The sequence below is a fragment of the Strix uralensis genome, chromosome 5, assembly GCF_047716275.1.
Source record: "Strix uralensis isolate ZFMK-TIS-50842 chromosome 5, bStrUra1, whole genome shotgun sequence".
Taxonomy (NCBI): domain Eukaryota; kingdom Metazoa; phylum Chordata; class Aves; order Strigiformes; family Strigidae; genus Strix; species Strix uralensis.
In genome coordinates, this window is record NC_133976.1 from 52,522,840 (window position 1) to 52,548,496 (window position 25,657).

General features: G+C 38.2%; 2 protein-coding genes across 7 annotated transcripts in view; one reads left to right on the forward strand and one right to left on the reverse strand.

The window, feature by feature from the left end:
* Positions 1-5,024, forward strand: part of ELK3 (ETS transcription factor ELK3) — a 39,285-nt gene extending 34,261 nt beyond the window's left edge. Inside the window, exon 5 of the mRNA XM_074870793.1 lies at positions 3,394-5,024. Within this exon, the coding sequence (XP_074726894.1) occupies positions 3,394-3,492 (99 nt within the window). The 3' untranslated portion in view covers positions 3,493-5,024. The remainder of the gene's footprint in view (positions 1-3,393) is intronic.
* A 5,506-nt stretch (positions 5,025-10,530) lies between these two features.
* Positions 10,531-25,657, reverse strand: part of CDK17 (cyclin dependent kinase 17) — a 94,957-nt gene continuing 79,830 nt past the window's right edge. For all 6 annotated transcript variants that reach the window (XM_074870795.1, XM_074870797.1, XM_074870799.1 and 3 more), the window contains 12 exons: positions 24,255-24,311; positions 21,833-21,947; positions 21,224-21,318; positions 20,308-20,370; positions 17,001-17,124; positions 15,873-15,993; positions 15,233-15,330; positions 14,817-14,922; positions 14,015-14,057; positions 13,072-13,162; positions 12,761-12,838; positions 10,531-12,322 (listed from right to left, as the gene is read on the reverse strand). In XM_074870795.1, coding sequence (XP_074726896.1) covers positions 12,285-12,322; positions 12,761-12,838; positions 13,072-13,162; positions 14,015-14,057; positions 14,817-14,922; positions 15,233-15,330; positions 15,873-15,993; positions 17,001-17,124; positions 20,308-20,370; positions 21,224-21,318; positions 21,833-21,947; positions 24,255-24,311 — 1,029 coding nt within the window. In that variant the 3' untranslated portion in view covers positions 10,531-12,284. The remainder of the gene's footprint in view (positions 12,323-12,760; positions 12,839-13,071; positions 13,163-14,014; positions 14,058-14,816; positions 14,923-15,232; positions 15,331-15,872; positions 15,994-17,000; positions 17,125-20,307; positions 20,371-21,223; positions 21,319-21,832; positions 21,948-24,254; positions 24,312-25,657) is intronic.

A 25,657-nucleotide genomic window follows, 5' to 3' on the forward strand; every position in this document is an offset into this window, starting at 1 on the left:
CTCACACAGAGAGGTGGGTGTAGGTTTATCCTTGTCTTAATGAGCTACTTCTCACTCAGAAAGACAGGGCATAGTTGTATTTACAATAAGGGCACTCTGAACCTGAAAGCTCAGTTGTGCAAATTACCCATGTGTCCTCAACCAAGTTACTTCATACCTCTGAGCATGACCTCTCCATATGTAACTCTCATGGGTACTGGGAGAGTAAAAATCTGAAAAGTTTTGGTAAATACAAAAGTTATTAAGTAAACTGTGATGGCCACAGCACTCAGCTGAAGCATTCACTCAAGGCTTAGGAAGAGGATGGTGGGGATGGTGTTAGCAGCTCCAGCTGTAGCTGCTGCAAATCAGTCAATTCAGTAAATCACAAAAGAAATTACGCTGATCAGCTGATTGGCAAGAAGCACAAGAAGCTGATGGCCACCCAAGTGGCTGAAGAATGCAGGGACATCCCTGGAATGAACTCCCCGACTGCTGTGGAGGGCCAACACTAACAGAGGGGGCTGCTGCTAGACAGGGATCCTGCTGTTAGTCTGAACCTTCAGGGAGACTGACTGCCCAACTCCAGGGCTGGGCTTTGGCTCAGGTGCTCTGCTCAGGTCCAGTCCTCGCTGGGGTAGTAAGTCCTTCTGCCTCCAGTGGGACAGTTGAGCATGGAGCCCTAGGACTCCTTATTTGTGTTTCAGATAAACTCGTTTATCCCTATTGGACCTTAGTTTTGCACATGTGGTTAAAAACCACCAGACATTTCATTTGAGAGGGAAGTGTCTGCACCAGGGCCTGGAATGAACTTGCAGTGATATATGCTGGCCACCTCCTGTGGGAACTGAAAGTGAAGAGTGGCCTTGGCTCGCTCCCTTCTGAGAGACCCAAAGGGCCTTATAAACGATGTTTGATTCAGGCAAAGGCCACGGTGACAGGTCTGTAGAGCACAAAGCTTTATTTTAACAGCAAATAGGAAACAACAACCACAGCTGAAGCCTAGTGACCCCACCGAGAACTGCTGGTCATCCCACGTAGGCATCGGGGCAGAGCTCTCGCTGGGCTGCCTGCACAAGCCAGGCCATGTTCCATGCAGCTTGTCAGGGAAGGGAGGAAAGAGCTGGAGCTGCTTCACAAGTTGCTCTTGCTTTCACCTGGTCATTTGCACTGGGAGTTGAAAGAACATTTGGTCATTGTTGAAGGAGTCAGAATCCTGCCAGCAGCCAGAGGCCAGGGCAGCTCTGCAGCTGCCTGCCTGCCACTGCACCCTTGCCTGCTGATGTGCATGGAAGAGAGATCGGATTCCTGTATTTCTTTCAGGTGTGTGCTGCTTTTCATAATAGCACTATGCTTGGCACTGCCTACAGTTCTTTAGTACTAGTCTTTGCATAGTACAAGGACCAGGAAGGGAGCCATCCACATGGATGGTCCCACTGAGCCCAGAACAAGCCTATGGAAAAGTACGGTCCCTCCTTTGGTGAACCAGGAGGAGCTTGTTCTGGCAGTGCTGGACACAGCTACGTGCATACTCCATCACAGAGCATGTAGATGCTTATTAACTTGTAAAAACTGTCATTCGATGTTTATAAGGTGTAAGCAACTCCCATACACCTACACCTATACATCCTTACAGCCTATGTAGAGCATCACTGAAATCTGCAGTCTCCTTCCACACAATTTACCTTGATATATTGACCTACTGGGAGAGACTTCCCTTTGAAGCCACACTGCTGTGTAATTAAACTTATTTTGATGTTTTGTCATTAGTTTGAAATTACCATATAACTGGAACAGCAAGAGCCTTGCACAGAATTGGTTAATTCAAGAAAATGCAGCCAAACTTAAGGACTACCAGCTTAGCTTGAATTAAGTGCTAACTAAATCAAGTGTATTTTCCTTGTTACTACTGTATAGATGGTAGCACTGAGAGGGCGTAGTCAAGTCCCAGATCCCCCCTGTATGGAGGTGTATGAATAAAGAGCATCGTCCCAGCCCCAGGGGCTACAGAGACAACAGGAAGAAGAACAAGAGAGCAGGGTTGGGCTGGAGAGCAGGGGAGAATGAAATCGTGACGTTAGCATTGTTTGCATCTCAGGCCATAGTGCCAGCATGCCACCCGCCTCGACAGACACCAGAGATCACACAACCCTCTTTTTTGTTAGCTTTAGGAATCACATGAAACACGTTGTAATTTACATGTCTCGCTAGAAACCTAGACTAGAAAAGCAAGAGCTTGTAATCTAGTGCTGTGTTTTAACGAATCTTGGCAGAAGTGATGGAAACATTTCCTGAGGCTTGGTTAAAACAGAGGTATCAGCCAGTCCTGGCTGCACCAGGAGTGCGGTGCCAGCCCCCCACAGCACACTGCTGCGCCTGCGCTGCTCGGCCTGATTTTCAGCTGAACATTGGAAGATAGGTATCGTTAACGAACATCTTAGTGGAAGAGTAATCCTGTTGCAGGCAGATCATATGCACGTGTAGAGGTTGATTACGCCACAGTTGGCTGTTGAAGGACTGATCTGATACGGGGTAAAAATACAGCAGACACTTGAAGTTGAGTGCTGTTACTCAGCTCTGTCTCTCTCAAGCTAACAGAAACCCAGCGTGGCTTGTGGAACCAGGCCTCAAGGCCAGATTGGTATCTACCACTGGGATAATTCCCACCTCATGCTGTAACAAGTTTATTCCACCTACTTGCTTTGCTTTTTCTCGGGTCAGATGTTAAGATCTAGTCAATACACGCTACTGCAGGCAAGTTACAGTCAGGATGCTGTCATGAACTAGGAATATACAGCTTATGTATTGAGTAAGTATTTTTCGCACAGTATTTCAGAAGCAGAAGGTTAATACCACATGACAATATATTCTGCTTCACACGATCTGGTGTAGCTAGTTTATGGTTTCTTAGTGAATACAGAGAGAAACTGCAATTACTTGAGAGTAATATTCCCCATGCTTTGTATTCACAATTGTACTTTTTCTGCCCTAAAACTACATCTCAACTTTCACTTTTGCAAAGCTCTTCCCTGCTTAGCTTTTATGAAAGGCAGACAAAAAGGATGTATTTTAATTAAATTGTGGACTGAAAAACATTTTTGGAAGCAGAATGGATGGCAAAGATTTCTCTATAGCACTCACTTTCCCAGGGTGATGATAAAAGTGCTATATGAACTTTTATATAAAATATAGCAAATAACAGATTTATACATCACTGTACATTTACAAATTATTCAGGTTTCTTCCTCTGTTTTACATTCCTAATGGCTGATGCAGGCATTTGGTATGTATCTTACTGTATAGAAATCACAAGTCTTGAAACCATCTGGAGTCAGTTGCTAATGCTAAATCCATGTGCTTCTGGGCTGAATGCTTTGAGATAAAGAGTAATTTTTACCTTTTGGCCTCTTACAGTTTCCAACTCTGCTAAATGGTCACATACCAGTACCACTCCCCAGTCTGGATGGAGCCTCTTCTCCAGTACTGCTTTCTCCAAATGCTCAGAAATCCTGATGATGTCTCATCACGCCAAGGACTTATTGGTGGATTTAACACTTCATTCCTATGGGCTAGTTTTTTCCTGTGTCATGAGAAGGACATTGTGAAACCCTCTATTACTTTGGTTTGCACTTTTCATTACATGGATAATCTACTTTTATTATGTTAGCATTTTTAAACAGTGTTTATATATAAAAGTATATATAAATCTGTTTTGCATTAAATGAATTATAATTTTTTTATATCATAGCTCTCAAGTGTTGAACACTTCAGTTGTTGATGAAGTACTTTTCTTAATGGGTTGCAACAATATATCTAATAAGGATGTGAAGCTTCTTTTTAATCCCTTTTTCTGCATATTATGCATTGTGCTTGTGTAAACTATAACCGGCTGTGCCTTCTTTTGCATAATGTCATGTAAATGATTTATATATTTTCTAGTATTAAGATAAAAAGTTGAAAGAAAAAACTAGTATTGAACAGCCCTATGGTAGTATTTCAGTATTTTCTCCACAGATAGGCCATATGATGCAGTGTATTCATGTAACTTTGTATTAAGTGCTTTCAAATTGTATAAAAATAGCCTTAGAATTTTTCTTTGCTGAAGTAAAAAACGTAATCAACGTTACAGTCAGGAGATGCATTTAGGAGTAACAAAGCCACATTTAACACATCTATGCCCAGCTTCTTCTGTTGAGTTGCAACGGGGAGGAACTGGGCTGTGTGTATTCATGAGATTTCCATCATTTGAGAATACTTCTGTAGAAGAGGAGATGTCGCTCAGAATTTATTTGGCATATATTTCTTACGAACTGTCAACATTACAGCTGGAAAGACTGCAGGTAATCTCTGTCCTCCCAGGGAATGAGGATCATTCCTGGTAAGAGAATTTCCAGGTGCTTTGTTCAGTCGTGCCAAGTGCCTTCTACTACTTCCCTGGAACGATTATTCTAGCTACTAAAGCTCAGAAGGTCGCAATTCCCCTTCCCCCAAAGCTGGAAAAGTTACAGGACTGTAAATTAATGCCTGGTGCTTGTGAAGAGGCATACTGTACATGTGGGATGTTTATGTATAAACATCTGAATTCTGTATTAAAAAACAGCACTGTGTTACTATATACTTGCAACTTGAACTTTCTGGGTATGTCCTCTACCTTGAGGTGGTGTTTAGTCATCTAAATGTCAGGTTAGGATTAGGCTAGACTCCCTGGCACCACAGATTCTAATCTTGGCAGGGCTGATGCAAATCTTCAGTTTTCTGAAGTGGCTAAATTGGGTTGAATGCAGCTTTACCATGTAGGTTTTTCAGATGAGACCTTCAAAAACCAAACCAAAATCAGAATCCTGTTTGCTACAAGTCATTAGAGCTTCTACTTTGCTTTCTGGCCGAGCGGCTGGCCAGAAGTCCATTCGTTTTGAAATTTATGCAGTGAGTTGTCTGCTGATTTTCTGCTTAAATGCATTTCAGTGATGATGTGTGTAGTTAATTGTAAAGTGCTTTTGGATCCTTCAACCTGAAAGGTGCTAAATAAACATTTTATTAATGCAGTTCTGATGTTGAAAAGCCATTTTTTCGGGCAGAGGTAGTATGACAAAAGACAGCAGGAATTTTCCTCAGGCTCCTGGGTTGCACAACCAAAAATGACTCCTCAGTTTCACTCACAGTAATTAATGGGATAAAAAGCTGCTGTATCTGTATGAAGTACCAGTGCTGATAAACAGAGCAATTAGATGCAAGACGTAAGGAAAAAGAATGAAACACATGGAAAGTCATTCACTTGGTTCAGTGTGTTAAGAGCTCCAAAAGCTACCACCCCAAGGAGTCAAAATCAGAAGATGATCCTATGCAAAATTTATGAGTGAAAGTAAATTTTACACAAAGTAAAATCAGAACAGGTTAGAAGAAAAGGCAGCATATAGATGGGATAGACTAGTCTCATGGAGATAAATCACAAGGGCTTGCAGATCAAACGTTTCTCTTTCAATGGATTCCTCCCAGGTACATGGAGTATTTTCCAGTAACTAAGTTACAGAGAGACAATTATTCACACTCTAGAGCCAACTGTCATCTTATTTTTGAAGAAGCACAAATGCCTACTTCAGTTGAGTGTCACCTTGTACACAACAGTATAGCTAATGGGAGAACAAGGCATAGAGATGAAGTGTCTCTAAGTGTTTAAAAAGTAAAGACAGACACTCATGAAAATTTGATCTTCAACTTTGTAAGTATTGAATACCACACTGCAAAAAAACAGATGAACATGAGAGGAGGGAGCATGTGACAGAGAAGACATTCTTAAAAGAAAAAGCATCCAGATTCTCATAATTTTGTTTCTTCCAAGGTTTTACAATTAATAAGGCATATTTTTCTTTTCACAAGGCTCAACACACACACACCCCTCACCTCACCTCCCCTCCCACCCTCCTGCCCCTTGAGTGACTTTGTTCTTTTAAAGATGGCAGAAAATAGCAACCTTGGGACAAAAAAAAAAAAAATCATCTATTTCAACAAATTACTGTAAAGGAACCTAGAATCCAATAGAACTTAAGGGAAGACACCCAGGAACAGGAGAGTAGTGCTGTCTTCACACCTTTGAGAGACTAAAAATAGCAGTAGAACACATCTTCTGCTGGTTGACTTGTCAATTTAAAAAAAAATAGGTTGTCAAAATGAAATCTGCCTTCCAAACTGGTCAATAATGTGGAACAAAAATTCTTCCTACTGGGAAGAATTTATACAAATGGAGTCCAGCCTCTCAAGTCTAACACTTACCTAAAACACTAGATTGTTATGCCTTATGCTTTGAAGAATGTATTTTATTGGCAATTTTCTATTGAATTTTACTAAATCTCTTTAACTGTAGAGAAAGAATCAAATAAATGTTTTTAAAATACTGTGAAAGCATCAATATTTCTGTGGCATGGAGAGGTCCAAGCCAACAATCCTGGGGAACAAAACAGGAGTTATTGTCTCCTTCACTATTCTTGGCAGTAATTGCAATTTGATCATACTTGAGGGATTTTTGGGATAGATTTACACTTTATTCATGCTTCAGGGTACACAAAAAGTTTTCAGTATTATATGGGCTGGGTGCACAGCTAGGCTATTTTTGGCTTACCTTTCCATTGTTTTTTCAGAAAAGCAAGCATCTACCAGTAGAGCCAGAGCTACTGGGCAGCTTTGCCAGGAGATTGCACACACCATCTGCCCTGGCACAGGTAAGTGGCTTCAGTTCTAAAGAAAACTTTAAAGGTGGGGAAAACAGTGATGGGTGATAACAAACTACAGAAAAAGAAAGATTTGACACACATCCATTACGTCAACAAAGAACAATTTGTTTTGTCTGAATAAAACAGGCACTTGCCAATCTGGAATTACCTACCAAAGAAATAATGAACTGTCAACAAGATGACTGTTTAAAGGGGAGATGGTCTTTTAAAACAGACTGTAGCATTTAATTTTAACAGAACAAGTCTCTACATTAGGAGGCTGTGTGATCTTGTGCCTACAGGAAGCATCTTCAGAAGCTACCATGACCACCAAATGAATTTAGGAAAGGCACTGTTAAGTACAGGTAGTTTTTTAAGTATTGCTGTTCCCTTCTGATCTTGAGATGGTCTCTATATCCTGTAGGACAAACACACACAGGTGACTCAGATTTAAGAATACCTCTATGAAGTTGTCAGAAAACTACAACTTTTGAAATCCCTTTTAGCCCCAAACTGTAACTGCTCTTACCGATTAATACACGAGTGCTCTGCCTACACGGAGTACAAACCTATTTCTTGTGGGAAAAGAGACCGACAGCATGAGTGAGGAGGAGTATAAATTTATTTAAATGAAAAAAGGAAAATGAACCTCAGGCAAGGACTCTGGAGCAACTGGCAGCATGGTCTCCCTTGGGCAGGTGTGGTATTTGTAGAAAAGGTCCCAGAAGAGAGTTCTTGTTCCCTCTGCAAGAAGTGCGAATGGATAAACGTTAACCTTAATTATTCCTAACGTGGCTCCAGGCCAGCTGCGCCTCCTGCAAACTAAGGAAAAGGACAAGGAAGAGGGAGAAAAAAGTCTTTGAAAAAACAAGCTCAGGGTGTGAAAGAGGAGGAGCAGGCAGCCCTGATGCTGCCACGCAAGGCCTGGAGGGAGGTGCTCTGCAAGAGCAGGTTGGAGAGGGGATAGGGAAGAGCATTCTTCCTGGTTTGCAATCCACAGCGATGGCAATTCCATCAGCAAGAGGATCCCACTGCAACAAATGAAGGAACTTCATAGCTCTCTGGGGAAAAATGTGTTTCAAGATGTGGCATCTGAGCTGAACAAGACTCATATTTCATTATGAAGACCATAAAAGCAATCTGCTCAGGCTGGCCTGCTTCTTAGGGGATTTTGGAGAATGCAGCCAGGACAATAAATTAAGCAGTTATTTACAACAGTAAGTACGTGCATGTGTGCATTCACAGTTTAAGCTGGCTCAAAAAATTACAGAACTTAAATGAGTTAAGGGATTTTAGAAAATGTGAAAACAACAGAAAATTGTAATGTACACATTTTTCCACTGACATCAATCTGTTTCAGATAACGAGTCAGGGACAGTACAGCCCAGTGAAAGTCACACACAAAAAATTGAAAAAAAATTTCCACTGTGGCCTAGAACAAGAGTGTGATTTCTGTGCAACTAAACTCCACAGATGAAGAGGCTGTATGCTATGAATTACAAAGCCCATGTATCTACTTGGCGTTTACACTTCTCAAAATCATCCCACCTGTACAGCCAGAGCTCACTTTACAACGTACCAATTAGCTGAACACTTGTACAGTGCTTCGTTTCTGTTTTACAATCTATACTTGTTATCTTGTCAATCTCTTAGATAGGTCTGACATGGATGCTGGTGACATACGTGGATGTTGCTGAGCCACATATAGGCCAAACAGTAGCATTAAATCTCTAACAGCCCAGTCTCCAGGAAAAACAAACAAACAAAAAAAAATCTGTAAGAAGTACACATTCAAGTTCCTCCCCTAAATTAAGAAATTTCATAGAAATATTGCATTTGTGTCAAAGCCAAACATTACTAAGGGAAAAAGGTACTGAAACGTGCTAACAAAGGTGCACAAATTATTTCAACTCTTCCCACTGAGTGACCAGACAAAATGATCACGCGTCTGTGACCGCATGCTGTCACTATGTGCATTTCCATACCCTAATTTGTTTGGATTTCTTTCAAGTCTGACCTTAATTCCAGGTATTTCCTGGGTTTATGATACTTAGCTTGGGGATATTTACAACATACCTTTCATACACTTTGTCCTCAATAACCGAAGGTATTCTAACCTTAATTCCATCTTAATGTTGCAAAACAGAAACAATGTACCTTTATCACACTGAAGAATTCATGCGCAAAGAAGCAGCAAGCAGCCCAAAGAATGCTACCTTGCAGTTTTTCAAATGATTTGCAAATACAAAGTATGTTGATTCTTTAATCATTGTTTATTTTAACTTTTATTGCCCAATTCAGGGATACACTCTGGCTACTTAATGCTGTGGTAAAGCAGCACAAAAATAACACAGCTGTGTTGAGATGCGAGTTCCACTAGAGCATTGCTGAGCAGCTGGTTTCCCCCTCTCATCTCCCACTCTGTCCTCTCAATCCCCGTCCTCCACCCACCCTCTCTTCCCTTCAACCTTCACCTGCGTGTGCACGCAACCTCGTCACCACCTGCCTCTCTCCTGTCTTCAAGCCCACCCGATTCCTACACGCACCTACGCACGCACCTTGGCATTCCTACCCCCGGGTAGATGGAATACACCGGGTATCTTCTAAAAAGAATTAATCAGCAGCAACTTGCAGGCCATTTCTCATTAACTGATCACTCATCTTCAAGCAAAGGCTGTCACACCAAATCTTGGAAAAGTCATCCATTTTTAGTGACTATCTGCTTGGTTTTCATCACAGTTGAGGTCTTGTCCCAAAAAGGCCAACATTCCCTACAGTTCTCAGGGCCAGTGAAACCAAGTCCGTTGTGCCTGGTGCTGTCAGACAGGAGGCAGAACACTGAACTGCACGAAAAGGATGTCAGAGAAATGCCCAGCAACTTCAGACTCGCTGACTACTGCCCCAAACAGGCAGCTGCCACAGAACTGTCTCTGCTGATGCTCAATTATAGACAGTTTTTTTAAAATGAAAGAAACTGACTTGACCACAGATGCCAAGTTTCTTAAGAAATATATTCTTTAAAGCTACCTCCTAATGAAGCAAACTGATTCACTTGCAGGTCCTTAGAAAAATGTCTTTATAAACAGAGTGCTTTAATTTTATAGAAGATCTTTTCATCTGTAACAAAAAACCTGAATTCCTATTTAAAATGGAAACCTCCTTTCGTTAGCTGCAGTTGATCCCTTTCTATATTTGTTAATGCACTTCATTTTACCAGTTAAACCTTTAAGTCTTTTCCTCATTAGTGCCACATTATTACTTGTTCTTTTACGACCTATAAAATATTACCGTTCTAGAAATGCTAAATCCCACCACATTTATCCACAGTGAACATTTACTCTATATCTTCACTACTTTTGTAAAAAAAGATGGTTTTCTGATACTTCTTTCTTTAACACCATCACGTCTACAACATATTTCCTACAAAGTTAATCAGTATAAAATCTAGATCAGATCCATAGCAACTATAAAAAAATATATAACAACTATTTCAGGACAAAGGTTTTTCATCAGTGCCAAATCTGCCTCTGACACACACACAACGCTCCCACTGGTATCAGTGGAAGACCCACGCATGTATCCAAGAGACGTATTACGAGCCTAGACCTAGGCAAGACTTCTGATACCAGGTGACATGCAGGACTTGCTTGCTAATAATCAGACTACGGACCATGTTTACAGTAAGATCCTGAATGGCCTCAGTTGTGGATAAACCAGATTACTTTTCACTGCCACTACTTCTGCGTTGCATGAATTAATAAGCGGCCAAAGTTAAAACTGGTTGGTGACTCCCACAACACGCAGATCTAGCTAAAATTTCCAACAATGCCCCAAGAACCGCAAGTTCACTTAGTCTGTATTTTTAACAACACAGGGCCTTTGTTATTATAAATTTCAAAACAAAACCAAAGAATTCCACATAATATTTATACTTTCAAAAGTACAATATTAATACAGGTCGGTCAGTTAGAAATAACAGCAGTTTGTTAGGTCTACAAGATTTAACGTAAAACCGGTTTACAAATGCTGAAAAGCAGTAGTGGTCCAATAGTCACCATTACACATGAATTTCTCTCTTCCAGAAAATAAAAAAAATCCCAATTCAAATTTACCAGTATCAATGAAATATTAATAAAACACCCCCAAACATGCCACAATCACTATTCACAAATAAAGTTAAAATGAAATATACAAAAATTCACTTAATACTGTTAAATAACAATAAACTACAAGATTTCCTGAACAGAAATGGTAGGACCCCTGAATGTTTTACAGTGAATGTCAGGAAAAATTAAGTTATCTATGACTATTTCCATGATATACCAGCCAAAGATTTACATGACCATTTCAAAATATACCAATAAAGATTTACAGTCTCTTTAAGATGCACTAAACAAATAGGTTCATAAAGGTGAACACAAATGCTTAAAAATACTGTAACCATCACCAAGGGTGTACTTATGATACTCACTGAGATGCATAAGCATAGTAGTAACATGTTTACTATCTCTGGTAAACAGATAACATCTTAAGATCTGAAAAACTCTCTAAGTTCCCATTGTAAAAGCTCTGTAGTATAGTGAGTTCTTATCAAGTACAAACTTGCATCTTTCCAGTTGATTTCAAGTGAATAACGCACAAATGGGAGAGCAACAAGGTGGGAAAAGTGTGACATTATTCCCATGTTCTTGTAATAAGTTGTCCCGTTCCTCTGTAATGAAATTCTAAATTTCAGAAGTAAGCCAGGGTCCAACATATTATATGAATCATCTTTTTGCTATTTGTATTTCTAAGGTAAAAACAAGGTAAAAAAGTCATTGCTTCTGCAGGCCCCATATGCACAACAATGTGCAAATATCTTATGCTGGAGCAAGCCTGACAAAATTTACCATCCAGTCTCCATGCTCTAATTTATCAACAACAAACATAGGATCTGAGAGCAAATAACAGTTACTGTTCACTTGTTTGAATCAACTTTCACACCATGTGCTTTTCAAAAACATAATATGCATTACAATTTTTCAACTATTTCAACACATACTTCCAATGTTAAATAAAGAATTAAGTGCCATGAACTTAGAGCATTAAAGATGGTTCACCTATAGCCAAGCAAAGCTATGTTTACATTCCAGGAAACACTGCAGTTTTAAGAAATACAAAAAAAACCCCGCAGCAGTAGAACATCTTATGAAGAGAAACAGATGCATTCACATATTATAAAGCCATTGCAACTTCTTCAGGCATGGAACTGTTGTGTTAACTATACAGACAGTAGTTATTTAGCAGCAATGATTCCGCAATAAATAATGCACTGTGTTTCTCAGTCCTGCACAAAAATTGCAGCTACAGTTACATCAACAGCTGTAACCTACTGGCTCTAGTGGCAGAGGAGACCTTAAAACCAACTGTACAAAAAATTGTCACACTGTGACAACAAATATAAAAACATAATCTGCAGGTTGGAAATAAAAAGACTCCACTGTGAAGAGGACAGTGTAGACAAACTGCGATTCCAAGTCCACCAACAGAGAGCACTGCCTTCAGATCCGAGTCCTTGATTGACAGGATAGGCTTGGGCTTGACTCTGCATTGCCCACTTCAAAAAAGCATGCTCTGCCTTCTGTTCTTCCCATGTCCTACAACAGAACATGGATCATGGTAAGAAACCGAAGCATTTGCACGACAGAGTATTCAACTTTTATCTACATCTTCTGTCTTTCTGTTTTGAGAGAATACCCTTTGTGCTTAAACCAATATTGGCGTTTTCCTTTTAACTGCACTTACTGTAATTTTATTTTTTTTTTTTTTTTACTTTGCCACCATTCCACACCCACACAGTAATGGTTTAAAACTCCAGTGTTCTTATATTAACAGTCCCTCTGCCCATCCCTAGTAAAACTCACCTTTTTCTGTGCATTTAGCTTATATGTCTCTACAAGAATCTGAGCAAATAATTCTTGTTATTTGTTTGAGTACATTCACACAGACTAATTTAGCAAAGTATTTTTCAGTTCGGAATGTCTCTGGCACAGCATTCTGTCTGCAGATATGAGGAAATATTAAGCTTTCCATACCTGTCTCTGGGTAAGTGGAATTTCGAAAGCCAGGGTCTTTTTGCAATTGAATGTCTTTTAGACTGAATATTGAAACACCTGGAATGTAACAAAGAAATTAATATTCAAACATTAACTATACTTTACTGAACAGAGTTCTGTTCTAATTATACAGTTTAGATTAAAAAAAAAAGTCTCCTACTCCCAAATATTTCAGTCAATATATACCAGACTTCTTTAATAGATTAGATTTAAGAGTTTTTCCTTAAGCAACGTACTTAGCTTTAATGTACTATCTTAATAGTACTCTGCTACTTTACTACTCCTCTTACTTTCAGGCAAGGTGTGTATTCTTGTTCCAAGACTTCTGAAGTATGCATGTTTCATGGCCTCTTCTGCTGAAATTCTCTTCTTCGATTCATACTATTAATGTAAAAAAATACAAGTGTGTTGGTTTTCATTAAAAAACTCTTTGCATCAAGTGATTTCATTGAAGGGAAAAATAAGAGTTCTACTTGCTCAATATTTCCCACTAACTCACTAGGACAAATTTGTTTTCATTACTTTTATTTCACACATGGAAATCTAACATATGTTATCTAAGTCAGTATTATCAACATACAACAAGATTGCTAAAATAATCAAAATAACTGCTGTAAATGGATGCAAGTCAAAAATATACTCAATCTTTATTTATAGATATAACAATGATTGGATGACAGACTTCTGCCTAATATTAAATTGCAATGAAATGCTATTACATGAGATCACAAAAGTTTTCCAATTCAATGGACTATGCTCTGCAGCATTCTGCATAAAATGGAACTTCAGACAACATGTTCTAAATACAATTTGCAAGCTCAAAGAGTAATATTACACCTTAGTAACTGCTTCTCTAGTAGTAAGCTAAATTCATCATTACAGAAATTTAGTATTTGTATTTAATATTTCTGTTTTAATACTGTATTTCACAAGAGTTTTAATTTTTTCAGGGAATTGCTAACAGAATCAATTCTATTTTTACAAAAAGTAGTAAGAGAAAAAATCACTTCTGGCAAAAAGAAAAAAAAAAAGAAACATCAGGTTTTAAATTTTTACATTACATAGGCTTCCCCAAACTGTCATTCTTTCCTAATCTGTCATTCACCACAGACTCAGACACATATTCCACTTTGAGACATATCTAACAGATACCATAGCTTCTAATACATTTGGTAAATATATTAAATTCTAAAACTGCACTTTTATAAAGTAAAGCCACAAAGCACATCTTACTTGAAGGAACTTCGCTATCAATTCAATTCCTTCTGTGTCTAGCCTAAAAATAAAAATAAATTAAAAGTTATTGAAATACATTTATGAAAGCAAAACTGCAAGGGAACTGACTTCATTAAATTATCTCAAACCTAAAAATTAAACACGGAAATGCCTTCACCTAAACACCACATACAAGTACCAATATCTTAGAACAAGACCGTTTGAAAAACACTGGGGACAGACAAATCCTGAGCTTTCGATTGTGACTGACTAGGTTGACCTGGATCATTTATTTCAGCAAAAAAGATTTTACTTTTTTTTAAAGCTTAATGCTACTCATTTACTAGAAGGACACGTTAGATCTTTTTCTTCAGAGTTGATAAAAAAATGTTGTAATCTTTGTTATAAAGTTTATTTATAATAACCGTGTAGACCCTTCAAATTCCTCATAATGGTTTTAGAATGATTTAAAGAAACTGCTCAAGAAAACCTGGCCATTGTAACAATGGGCCTTGTATACAACAGAAGAGAAATTGGGTTATTTAGGAAGTGCTATGTGAATACTCCCACATTGCAGGCGTTATTGATCGGAGTTTATAGTTCTATAGGTCATTAAGGAGCTGTGGTACCTCGAATGATATTAGACAAAGTAATCACACAGTAACAGCATTATGCTTTGTGTTACTATCTGCCCACAACAACACAACTGATGTGTCGTTTTCCAGCATTCAGTAGCAGACTATACTCGGAAACATGTTCACATTTACAAATATGCAAAGCCACCGGGATGCATATTTTCTATTAATAAAACATAAAGTACCGTGGTGCATGGTTGATGAGAGGTTGTGGTTTATACTTTGGAAAGTTGTAGTTTCTAAATTCGTCACTGGAAGAAATGCCTGGCCATGTTTCTTGACATGGGGTTCCTGCATTTAAAAAAAGCACCAATTGAACTTAAAAAAAGGTAAAGAAACAACTTTGACACAAATAGGCATTTAATCCTGTAATTTGAACAGGAAAGAAAGAAAAAAAAAAAAAACAGTCAACGAGTTTATGTTGTACAAACTCAGCTGTGCACTCAGCTCAACCATTTTTCATCAAGAGTACATTCATTCACATTAATTACAATGCAATATAAAATATAATTTATAAATAAAGATCTACAGTTCTCATGGAAAAAGTGTTTAGAAGAACAAACATATAGCATTATTATTACTGCTAAAAGCATTAATTTACCCAGAAGTCTGAAAATTAAGTGCAGTTCATCTTCAACAGTCGAACCAGGAAAAAGAGGCCTCCCTGATGCCATTTCAAAAAATATGCATCCGACGCCCCTTTATAAAAACAGAGAAAAAGATAAATCAGAAACAATCCAACAATCTAAGCTTTCGGCTCTTAAAGACTTCTGTGTTTCTCTTCAAACAAATTATTAAATTAGTTGTTAGCCACACACTGCTATTAAAAATACTGTTTTGAAAAATGTGTAGTAATAAAAGAACTGTCCCAACACTAAACAAAACCTATGTCAGAGCTATATTATATCCTCTTCCTTCAGATGTCAAGTTTATCAACTGTATTAAAGCTCATAGTAAAATACCACTTTATCATGTCATTAGGAGAACACTTTTGGTTTTCTTTCCCTAACACTGTGGGCCTAATACCTGCTTACTCTAAGCAACAAAAAGGTATTCTGCATTTTCAGAGAGAAATAATAGCATCTTCCCATTCTGCCAATCCTTTCTCTAAAAATCTCTCAGTTGTAGCCTTCAAAAATTCAAAGAATGAGTATTTGAATGCTACTATATAATAATAAAGAGTTGACATTTTTTCAACTTGACTGAGAACAAAAATTTAAATTAGACAAAGCTATACAAACCACATGTCAATTTGAGTTGAATACTCTGAAGATCCAAGGAGAACATCAGGCGGTCTGTACCACAACGTGACAACTTCATTGGAATAGGTCTTTGTAGGAACAGACTTTGCTCTAGCCAATCCTTGATAAAAAAGGGAAACAGAGTCATATGCAACTTGCTGAAATCTTTTTATTTGTGTGAAATTGACAAAGAATTTTTAAGAGCTAAATCAGCCTTATTACACTTGTTAAACACCTTCCCTTAATGTTCATTAAAAAGCCCTAATAAATATATTTCTACAACTTGTGATTTGCCTCAGTATTTACAGCAATCTCACGATCAGCATTTTCAAGCATAGAAGACAGGTGAACACATCAAAACCTGGAGCAATACTATAAATTTCATTAAAACAACAAAGCATTAGATCAGTATGACACCCCTCCCACCCCCTCGTGAAAATCCTTGCACACCATTTCCATTTGAGAATTACGTTGCAAAAGGCAGAAGGCAACAAATGAATAATGAAATGGTGGAAACAGACCCAACCAGTGTTGGATCAGCAAGCGTTTTTCATCCTGACACTGTCAGTTTGTCAGTAATATTTTCAATAAAACTTAGGTCTATCATGTTAGATGCAATCTTCTGAGCAACTTTCATTCACACACAAGGGGAAAAACCAGTGGTACCACAACTTGCAAAGGACCTTCCCGACACGGAAGGTAACAGGAAACTGTGAATGCCCCACTCTACTGGAAATTCCAAAGGAACTTGGTGTATCAGTGATGGAGTAACACCTCACTATTTAGCACATGGACAGACCCATTCTCTCTCCCATCAGGGTTACTCTGCTTTGGAGTGAATATGGAGTGTTAGGAAAAGCAACTGGAGCTCCACCTTAAGGAGCTGACTAAGTGTCAATTCCAAAGGAAGCTGTAAGACTACTTTCAAACCACAAGTCAAGCAACAGTATTACCTATACATGTATTACTTTGATTACTAACATCTGTAAAATGCTGACTTTCACTTTCCATCCAACAACACAGAAATTCACTACAGACCCAATGCTCTCATCTTTCCTTTATAAGGAAAGATGCCTCTCTTTTGCTGAGTGAAGAAAATATTTCTTACAGAATAATTTCAGGCCATACCAAAGTCTGCAAGCTTCAGTTCTCCTTTCTCATTAATTAGTAGATTTTGTGGCTTCAGATCTCGATGTAACACCTTTCTTCTATGACAGTATGCCAAACCACGAAGAATCTGGTATAAAAATAGCTACAAAAGAGAACATTTATATAAATTAGACTAAAAATGTTCATCTACAGATTACACGACTGTAACAGCCCATTTGGGCACTGCAGAGTTAAGGCTCTGTATTGTAAGCAGGACAAAAATACTTCTCAAAAAGTATGTTACTTTTCCCTATGAACACACTCTGAACATCATCGTTACTGTTTACAGGTTTAAAATCCCTTTATGCTAATGCACTGCTTTAAGACCATACTTTGAACAAAGATTTTAAGAGCAATTTGTCCTCCTTAGCTGAAGAGAACCACAGGGCTGTTTATTTTTAAGTAAGCATTTACCAATGCTCTTCCCCACACTAATTGTCTCTGACCATTCTCAAGTTCCCTTCTGCCACAGAATCCCTTCTAAAAACGCAGCTCAGCATCCTTTCTATCCAATTGTGCAAAACTATGTAAAGAACATTTTGGTGTGCCATTGGAAAAAACACACTTGGCTTCACAAGCTCACAAAACATGGAGAAATGGGGAAATGAGGATTACTAAAAACAGCCCAACCGCCTCTGGCATTATATACATCCCCTCACCTTGACATACACAGGTTTATTTTAGTCCTTTGGAACTGCAAGCCAAGCAAGCAACTTCAGTCATGCATATTAATGCTGTGCATATATAGACATAAAAGTAGTAAGGGGTGAAGAAGGGTTTAGCAGAGGGCAACCAAGCAAGTTTACTATATCACTCCATTAAGAACTACTATTTTGCAGTTTTTGTATGTATAAAGGGTCTGATTTTGAACATGGGACTTCTGGCCAGCCATTGCTGGCATTTACCACACAACAGTCCTTAGCCAGTATAGGTGATCAAATGTGCAATATCAAATTCAGAGCTGTATTTTTTCGCTGTACATTTGATCACCTATACTGGCTGAGGATGTTTACCAGTGTTTACCAATGTGACAAATTCAGCATGTAACAGGACTTTTGAGGAGAAACACTAGAATGTTTTTATATGACCATTTTCTAACACATCAGTTTATTTTTGTACCAGGTGACATCACCAAATGCTTTTTGGTAAGATGGACACATCCATCTGTTCTCAGTCTGCTTATGTGGGATTTATCTGTTCTAGAAAAAAGGAATTGGGATTGATGTTTTTCTTTCCTTCTTTCTTTCTTTTCTTTTTTGTAGAGCAGAATGAGAAGCAACAAGTTTCTTCCCATCTACTCATGTTCATACTGTTGCAGGGGTAGTCAGTCCCAAGAGATACTAACAGGACTGCTGTGGAAATTGATAGCCATCTCTAGTGTACCCTGGGACTGCAAGGATTAGTCAAGAAGGCAAAGCAGATTATTCTACAGAAACTGTGGCTCTTCACCACAGTTGGCAGGGATCCTTTTGGAAATGCACCAGATGGCATGTATTAGCTCAGAGTTCTGTTTGAAACAGTAATACCTGCAGAGATCACAAACATCTTTATATTATGCATCTTCGTTTCATTAAAACTCAAAAAACTAAAATTAGCTGAGCATGTGAGGGGAGTGATGATAGGGAGGTCTCTCAAATGTTAATAAAGACCCAAACCCCCACAGTTACTGTAAGGTATGCACCTGCAGCTACCACAGTTAAGCAGCTGTTCTGGTTTCCCAGTGCCAAAGGTACTGACCATATAAACCTGCTCTTAGGCCACAGCTTCAACCATAGGCAAACAAGGAAAAACAGTTCCTCTGCTTAGCTCAGATTATCACAAACAGATCCTGCTTGTTCTAACTGCACTTCCTATAGGAGCCAGCTTCCCACTTACAGCTTCTCTTTTTTCTTTTTTTTAGGCCTAAAGCACTACTTATTAACTTGTAGTTAATTAAAAACACAAGCATAATTATGTTTTTTGTTGTCTCTCTGAAGTAGATACAAATTAAAGAACTTTCCTTTGTAGACTCTCAAAGGAAGCAACAGAGTATGTTATGGGCAGATGTCTTTCCTTAGAGGGATTTACTGTAATGTGACAACAGAATAAAAGAAAAAGCTAACCAAACAGTAACCAGTATCTAGACTGAATTCCATATGCAATTCAACTAAGAACAGACAACATGCAACTAAGCCAAAAACAAGGATGACAACTCTACTAGAATGCACACAAAGCTCATCACTTCACAGTATTTAGTACATTGTGTTTGTCAACCACATTTGTGCCATGTGCTACTGTATAAGAATAAAAGTAATTTTCCTACCATGTGTGCACATTCATAGTTTTGTTCGTTAGGATCACAGTTAATTTTTTTAAAGAGGCATGGAAGATTTTTTCAAACACACCTACCATACAAATAACAGCCCTTATATGAATTATATGCGGCTTAATGAAGAGGTTTTGAAGGTACAGTCCAGCACAGGCTGCAACACAGCAGGATGACACTGGTAACCCAGTCTCCTCAGACAACTTCATTCATTTCAAGATAGTATTGTCCTCTGTTTGGAATCTTGTTTATAAAGCCGTAAATAATTGAGGAACATAAAGAGTTATTCCTGTTTTCCAAATCAAAACCTGCTTGTTGCAAGAGATGTTATAGTTGAACCTGAGTTAATTTCAGCTAGCCAGACTGGAAACCAAGTCACTTGACCTGGCCACAGCCATAGTTAAAAGGAACAGACAATTAAACCTTAAAGAAATTAATTTCCATTTTATTACTAATGGAAAGATGAACATCACTTGTTCTTAAATATGTATTTTAAATGTCTTTCTTGTGTGGTAGGCAGTAGCATCCAAACTCACATTCATGATTGAGGCTACATTTTCTTTTGTGTGTATATATAAATTTTATTTGAGGATATATCAAACTACAGACTTGACTTAATAAATGAATATAAAATAATGGAAGGACACAAAGAGGTCTAAAGAGTTATGAACGTATTGGGTTTTTTTAGGAAATTTTTAATTTTAAATATGTAACTTCAAAGAGAATGAAAACATATAAAGTTACATAATCTCCCTTTCTCAACGCTTTCAACTCTTAAAAGCCATCAAAACCAAAAAGAAAGACTCCATCTGATGTCAAATGCAGTTAAGCCAGGGCCAAAGGTCAAAAAGAAGGTTAAGTCTCTTAATTTTTTTTTTTTTTTAAAAAGCCATTAACCATATAACTCCTGATTATTAAATTCTCTGAAATCCTTAGAACTGAGAAAGTTGGAAGACAGTCACTGTCACTAAAAACACTCACCTTTACATTGTGCATACTCATGATGTTACCACAGTCATCCATGTACTGTTTCAGATCCTTGTCCTGTCAAAACACCATCAGCATTATTCAGTAAAATTGTGGACAACAGATTACATGAGTATTATTTATTGTTAGAACTGAAATAATTAATCAGAAAACTGAGTTTTATACAAAAGATGTTCAATGACAAAAACCCCAAAAGCCTGAACACGCAGAAAACTCTGGCTTTCCAGAGGATATAAATACCCATGTTTTCCAGCAACCTGCATCATCTCAGGCAACATTATTTGTTATTGCCTTCTCCTCCATCTTGTGTGTGGCACAGTATTTTATGAAATTGCTATATTCTTCAGTTACATTGGAAGTAAAGGGTTGTTCTCCATCCCTCTTATTAAGCTTATATATTCCAGCATATTATATGAAAAGATCATTAGGTAAAGTTTCCATGAGAAAGTGAAAAGCTTACAATGCAAGAGGCAAGCAAGTGAGATATGTAGTTGTGGATACTTGCTTGAAAAGATTGTTAGAAAAAGATGGAATGTGTTGTTTATACTTTGAAGTATATTTTTTTCCTTAGCTAACTTGCAAGATTTGTGTCATAACAGAAAAACACTGTTTGAATAATAGTGTGATTATCCTTTTTTACGGTTAACAATTTTGGTACAAGTAGACAGTTTGCTCAGGTAGATCACCACTAACTGCTATTAATGAAACTCTGAAATGATCAGAACAGTACCAATTTACAGCAGTTTAAGAACTGAATACACTTTTCTCATTTTTGGCTGAATGATTCTAGATGCAGGAGAAAACTGTAACAGTGCCAGTATTTTCAAAAAGAGTACAGAACTTTGTTATGTCTGTGTCACTTAGAAAAAATAAATCAAACGTAATGCTTACTAGTTGTTTAAGCACTTACCAGATACTCGAAAACAAGAGTCAAAGACTTGTCTGTGTGCACAATATCGTGTAATGTAACAATATTTGCATGCTTCAGATCTTTTAATAATGACACTGCAAAAGAGAATTGTAAGTCTAAGATAAACACAAAATACAAGAGCAATAAATGCATTTCTAGCAAGTTCATACATACAAGTTTTTTAAAAAATTAAAAAGCTATTTTTAAGAACATAATACTCATATAGATTAAGTAAATAAGAAAGGTATTTAATCAAAACACCAAACAGACATTTGAGTAACAAACTGTAAATAATAATAAACTGTATATTATACATTTCAGGCAGCAGTAGTAATTTGGCAAAATATATTCTGAATCCCTGAAAGTTACTCACTAATAACAGTCTAAATTCAGTATATAATCTTCCGTTTATAACACTGCATCTGAGAACACAATCCCATAAATACATTTGAAACACACTTAATATGTCTAAAATTTTCCTCATCAAAACTAATACCAATTTCATTCATCTCCCATGTAGCCTCTGTATTTCTAAGTACCAACAAGACTTCAGTCAAAAAGAAATCCAGAAGTATCTGAAACTCTAAGAAGTAAAAAAAAAGTTATCACCTTCTCTTATGGCTGTGCATGGCGCTCCCTCTTCATGTTCCAGGCGGATTTCTTTCAGAGCTACCAGGTTCTCTGTCAATTTACTTCTCCCCTTATAAACTGTTGCGTAAGTACCCTACAAAATGGAAAAAGAAGGAAAGTTTTACAAGTTATTCCTTCATTGAAAGAATATAAGAAAGAAAATAAAAACTTTTGTTTGAGGTTCTAATAGGCTTCATTTTGGATATGAATAGTTTTTACATTGTCTTCTTCTGATACATGTAAAGCTACAAAAATATTTTGTAAGCACAGGTCTGAACACACACAAGACACAAGGGACATGTATGCTTAACATCTCTGAAAATTACATAGAAAGCTATACACCACATAGCTACCGAAGAAGTCAGATCAGGTAGCATTAGGTTCACTAAGTTCACTGCTGGGATCCGTTTACCCTCTTCAAAGTCTCTATTTGATTAAAACTAGCTCAGGTATCTCTACATTACACTGCAGTTGTTTCCGAAGGCTGCAGACATACTCTTCCATTACTTTTATGAAAACACAGAACTGCTTTTGGTAGCTTCTTGTCTTTGTTACAGATTTCAGAGGAGGTTGGGGGGGGGGGGGGGGGGCTGGAGGGGGATGTGGCCAAAGTTTCCTTTTGGTTGATATAAAGAATGCTGAATATTATGAAGCTTATCTTTCTCAATTTTACTTTTTTTTTTTTTTTAGACAGTAAGATTCAAAACTCTCAAGGCATGTTACGTAAGGACAAGTCATTCTGACAAAACAGCAAGTAGGTACAACTAATCCCAGCAACTGCAAAGAGGAAGCAACAAGGTTGCAGAAACTGCCCTAGGTTACAGCACAGTACTGTAAGGCTCCACAGAGGGATCTGGACAGGCTGGATCAATGGGCCAAGGGCAATTTTATGAGATTCAACAAGGCTGAGTGCCAGGTCCTGCACCTGGGTCACAACAATCCCATGCAGCGCTACAGGCGTGGGGAAGAGCAGGAAGAGCTGGAAAGCTGCCTGGCAGAAAAGGACCTGGCGACACCCGGTGGAATATGAGCCAGCAGTGTGTCCAGGTCGCCAAGAAGGCCAATGGCATTCTGGCTTGTATCAGAAATAGCGTGGCCAGCAGAACTAGGGAAGTGATCATCCCCCTGTACTCAGCACTGGTGAGGCTGCACCTCCATTACTGTGTTCAGTTTCAGGTCCCTTGCTACAAGAAAGACATTGAGGTGCTGGAGCGTGTCTAAAGAAGGGCAACGAAGCTGGTGAAGGGTCTAGAGAACAAGTCTTATGAGGAGCAGCTGAGGGAATGGGGGTTTTTAGGAAAAATTTCTTCACTGAAAGTGTTGTCAAGCATTGGAACAGGCTGCCCAGGGAAGTGGTTGAGTCACCAGCCCTGGAGGTATTTAAAAGATTTGTAGATGTGGCACTTAGGGACATGTGGTGGACTTGGCATGTTTACAGCTGGCCTCAGTGGCCTTAAAGGTCTTTGCTAACTGAAATGATTCTATGATTCTACATATCTGGTGTTGTCCGCTACACTTTATAAGCAAGTGAGATAACGTACACCCACAACTATGACTTGATAGCTACTAGATTAACATTCCTCCAAAGATACGCAATGTTATGTCATGTCTAGTGATCCATCTAACACATACTAGAGGCAAAATAAAAATTAAATGTGTTTGGAAATTAAAATGTTGCAAATGGAGGACTGGCTGCAATATTCACAGCAGAGATGCCAACCAGCCCTGCTTTCTTCTGCAATGTTCAGTGTGTCCCATTCCAGTGCTCCTTGTCCATTTTTGATCCTGTTGGCCAACCCCAATCAACTTGGACAGGACGGATACCTGGCCCCTCCTGAATTCTACCGTTTCTCTGGAAGACAGAGGCTGAGTGGAGGTAGAAAGATGTACTGCTGCCCTCCCAGAAGGAAAGGTAAACTCAGTGTTACATACTTCACTTGGCAGCACCCATCTGGCTGCCCAGCTCAGGTGTGCAGGCTTTTCTACCAGAACATGCAGAGCTACTGCCTGCTCCCTGAAAGTGCTGGCTTCTTGTCCAGCACGAGTGTTCCCTAACACCTAACTCATGGCAGGAGGACACCAGACTTAACTAGTTTTATTACTGAGAGAATAATTTTATGTATCTGCACACAAAGCCAGCCACAGATCATTTGCTAATGGAGTCTTGCTCTTCCCCAGCTCAGTGATGGTTATTCTTTTTTTTTCCTCCTTATTATATATGCACAGAATATTTGTGTGGTTGTGACATTGTTACACATGTTAAATATGTTTCATTTACTGAAAAGATAAATTCAATGGGTATTTTGAGGGATATGGAGATTTTCAGTTAACATTTATGTAAAGTTTTATATAAGTCATTGTCATCAAGGCACTAAAAATTTCAAAAGAAAGCTATACATACCTCTCCAAGCTTTTCTAACTTGATATAGGTTTCCATTTTTCCAAATCCAATTTCTGACTGCAATGAAAATAAGTGGAAAAAGCGATCACTAAAACTGAATGCTTTCTTTATACATCACTTAATCAGCAAGTTAAACGTTGTTTCGGAAAAATACCTGATAGTACTTGACCAATCACCACACAATTCTGCTATTTTAAAAATAATTTAGCATATTATGATATAAATGCATCCCGGCATCCAAGCCTAATGCTCAGACTGTTGGCCAGTCTACTGTGTATCCTAGAAGGGCTATATACAGTTACATTTAGACCAAAATCTCACTTTAGCCTACCTCCTACTTAGGTCTTCTCCACTCTTCTGATCTGATTTCTACTAATGAGGTTGTTATAGCTTAAAGCACAGAAGTCATCTCAAACTATTCCATCCTTTCTCTGGCTCAGCATAACCATAGGTTGCTGCTGCTTTCGAAATATTTGTTACATTCAAGATCTTAGCTCCAAGTTTCCTCTCCCATTCTGACCACTCAATGCTTTTCAGTCTAAAACTGCCAGTAAAATCCCTAAACACCGCTCCTCCACAAGCTTCAGCTTTATCTCAACAATTTACGTTTCATAACTTCAAGTCTTTGTGTATTTTACTTGGATCTATTCACCTTCTCTTTTTTTGTCACCGACTTAGTTCTGCAATGCAAGCCAGGAGGGTTTGCCTGACTATATGACAACTTTTTCTGAAGACCATAAGATCACTACTCTTTTCATGTTCAAATCCACTGCTACTCTCACGTTTAATACAGTTATCTCTTATAGTTATTTTCATGTAAGACCGCTGTCAATTATACCAAAGCTTTATACTGTTCTTACAGTGTGAAGAATGCTGAAAGTAGACATGTAAAACACATGAATTTTTAAACAATTTGCAAAGTGCATACAGCCTGTACCCCTGTCATAACCCAAAATCCATAGGCTTCATGGGGTTTTGCTTTACTGACAATTGAACATACATCAAATCAAAAAAGTCAGGTTTTCTCCCTACCATCACCTCCTCCTTCCACTTCCAAACATAGACCTCCACTCGCTATTTATTTCTAAGGAACAATACTTTGACCCTGGACTGGCTTCAGCACCTACATCCACAAGTCAGAAGACGTTGATTTACTCCTAAAATCTGACGGATATTGGAAGTCGTATATTATTCCATGGTAACACAACGTAACATAAATACTGCTGACTGCATTAAGATTTGACAACAATATAATATGAAGGTATACTAACAGAAGTTGGATTAATACTTAATTTTCAGAACACATGCATGAAAATACACATGAAGTAAGTGAAAGATCTTGTCTGTAAACACGTTTGACATATCTAAGAAAAAAACGGGCACATAATTGTGTTAACATAGTA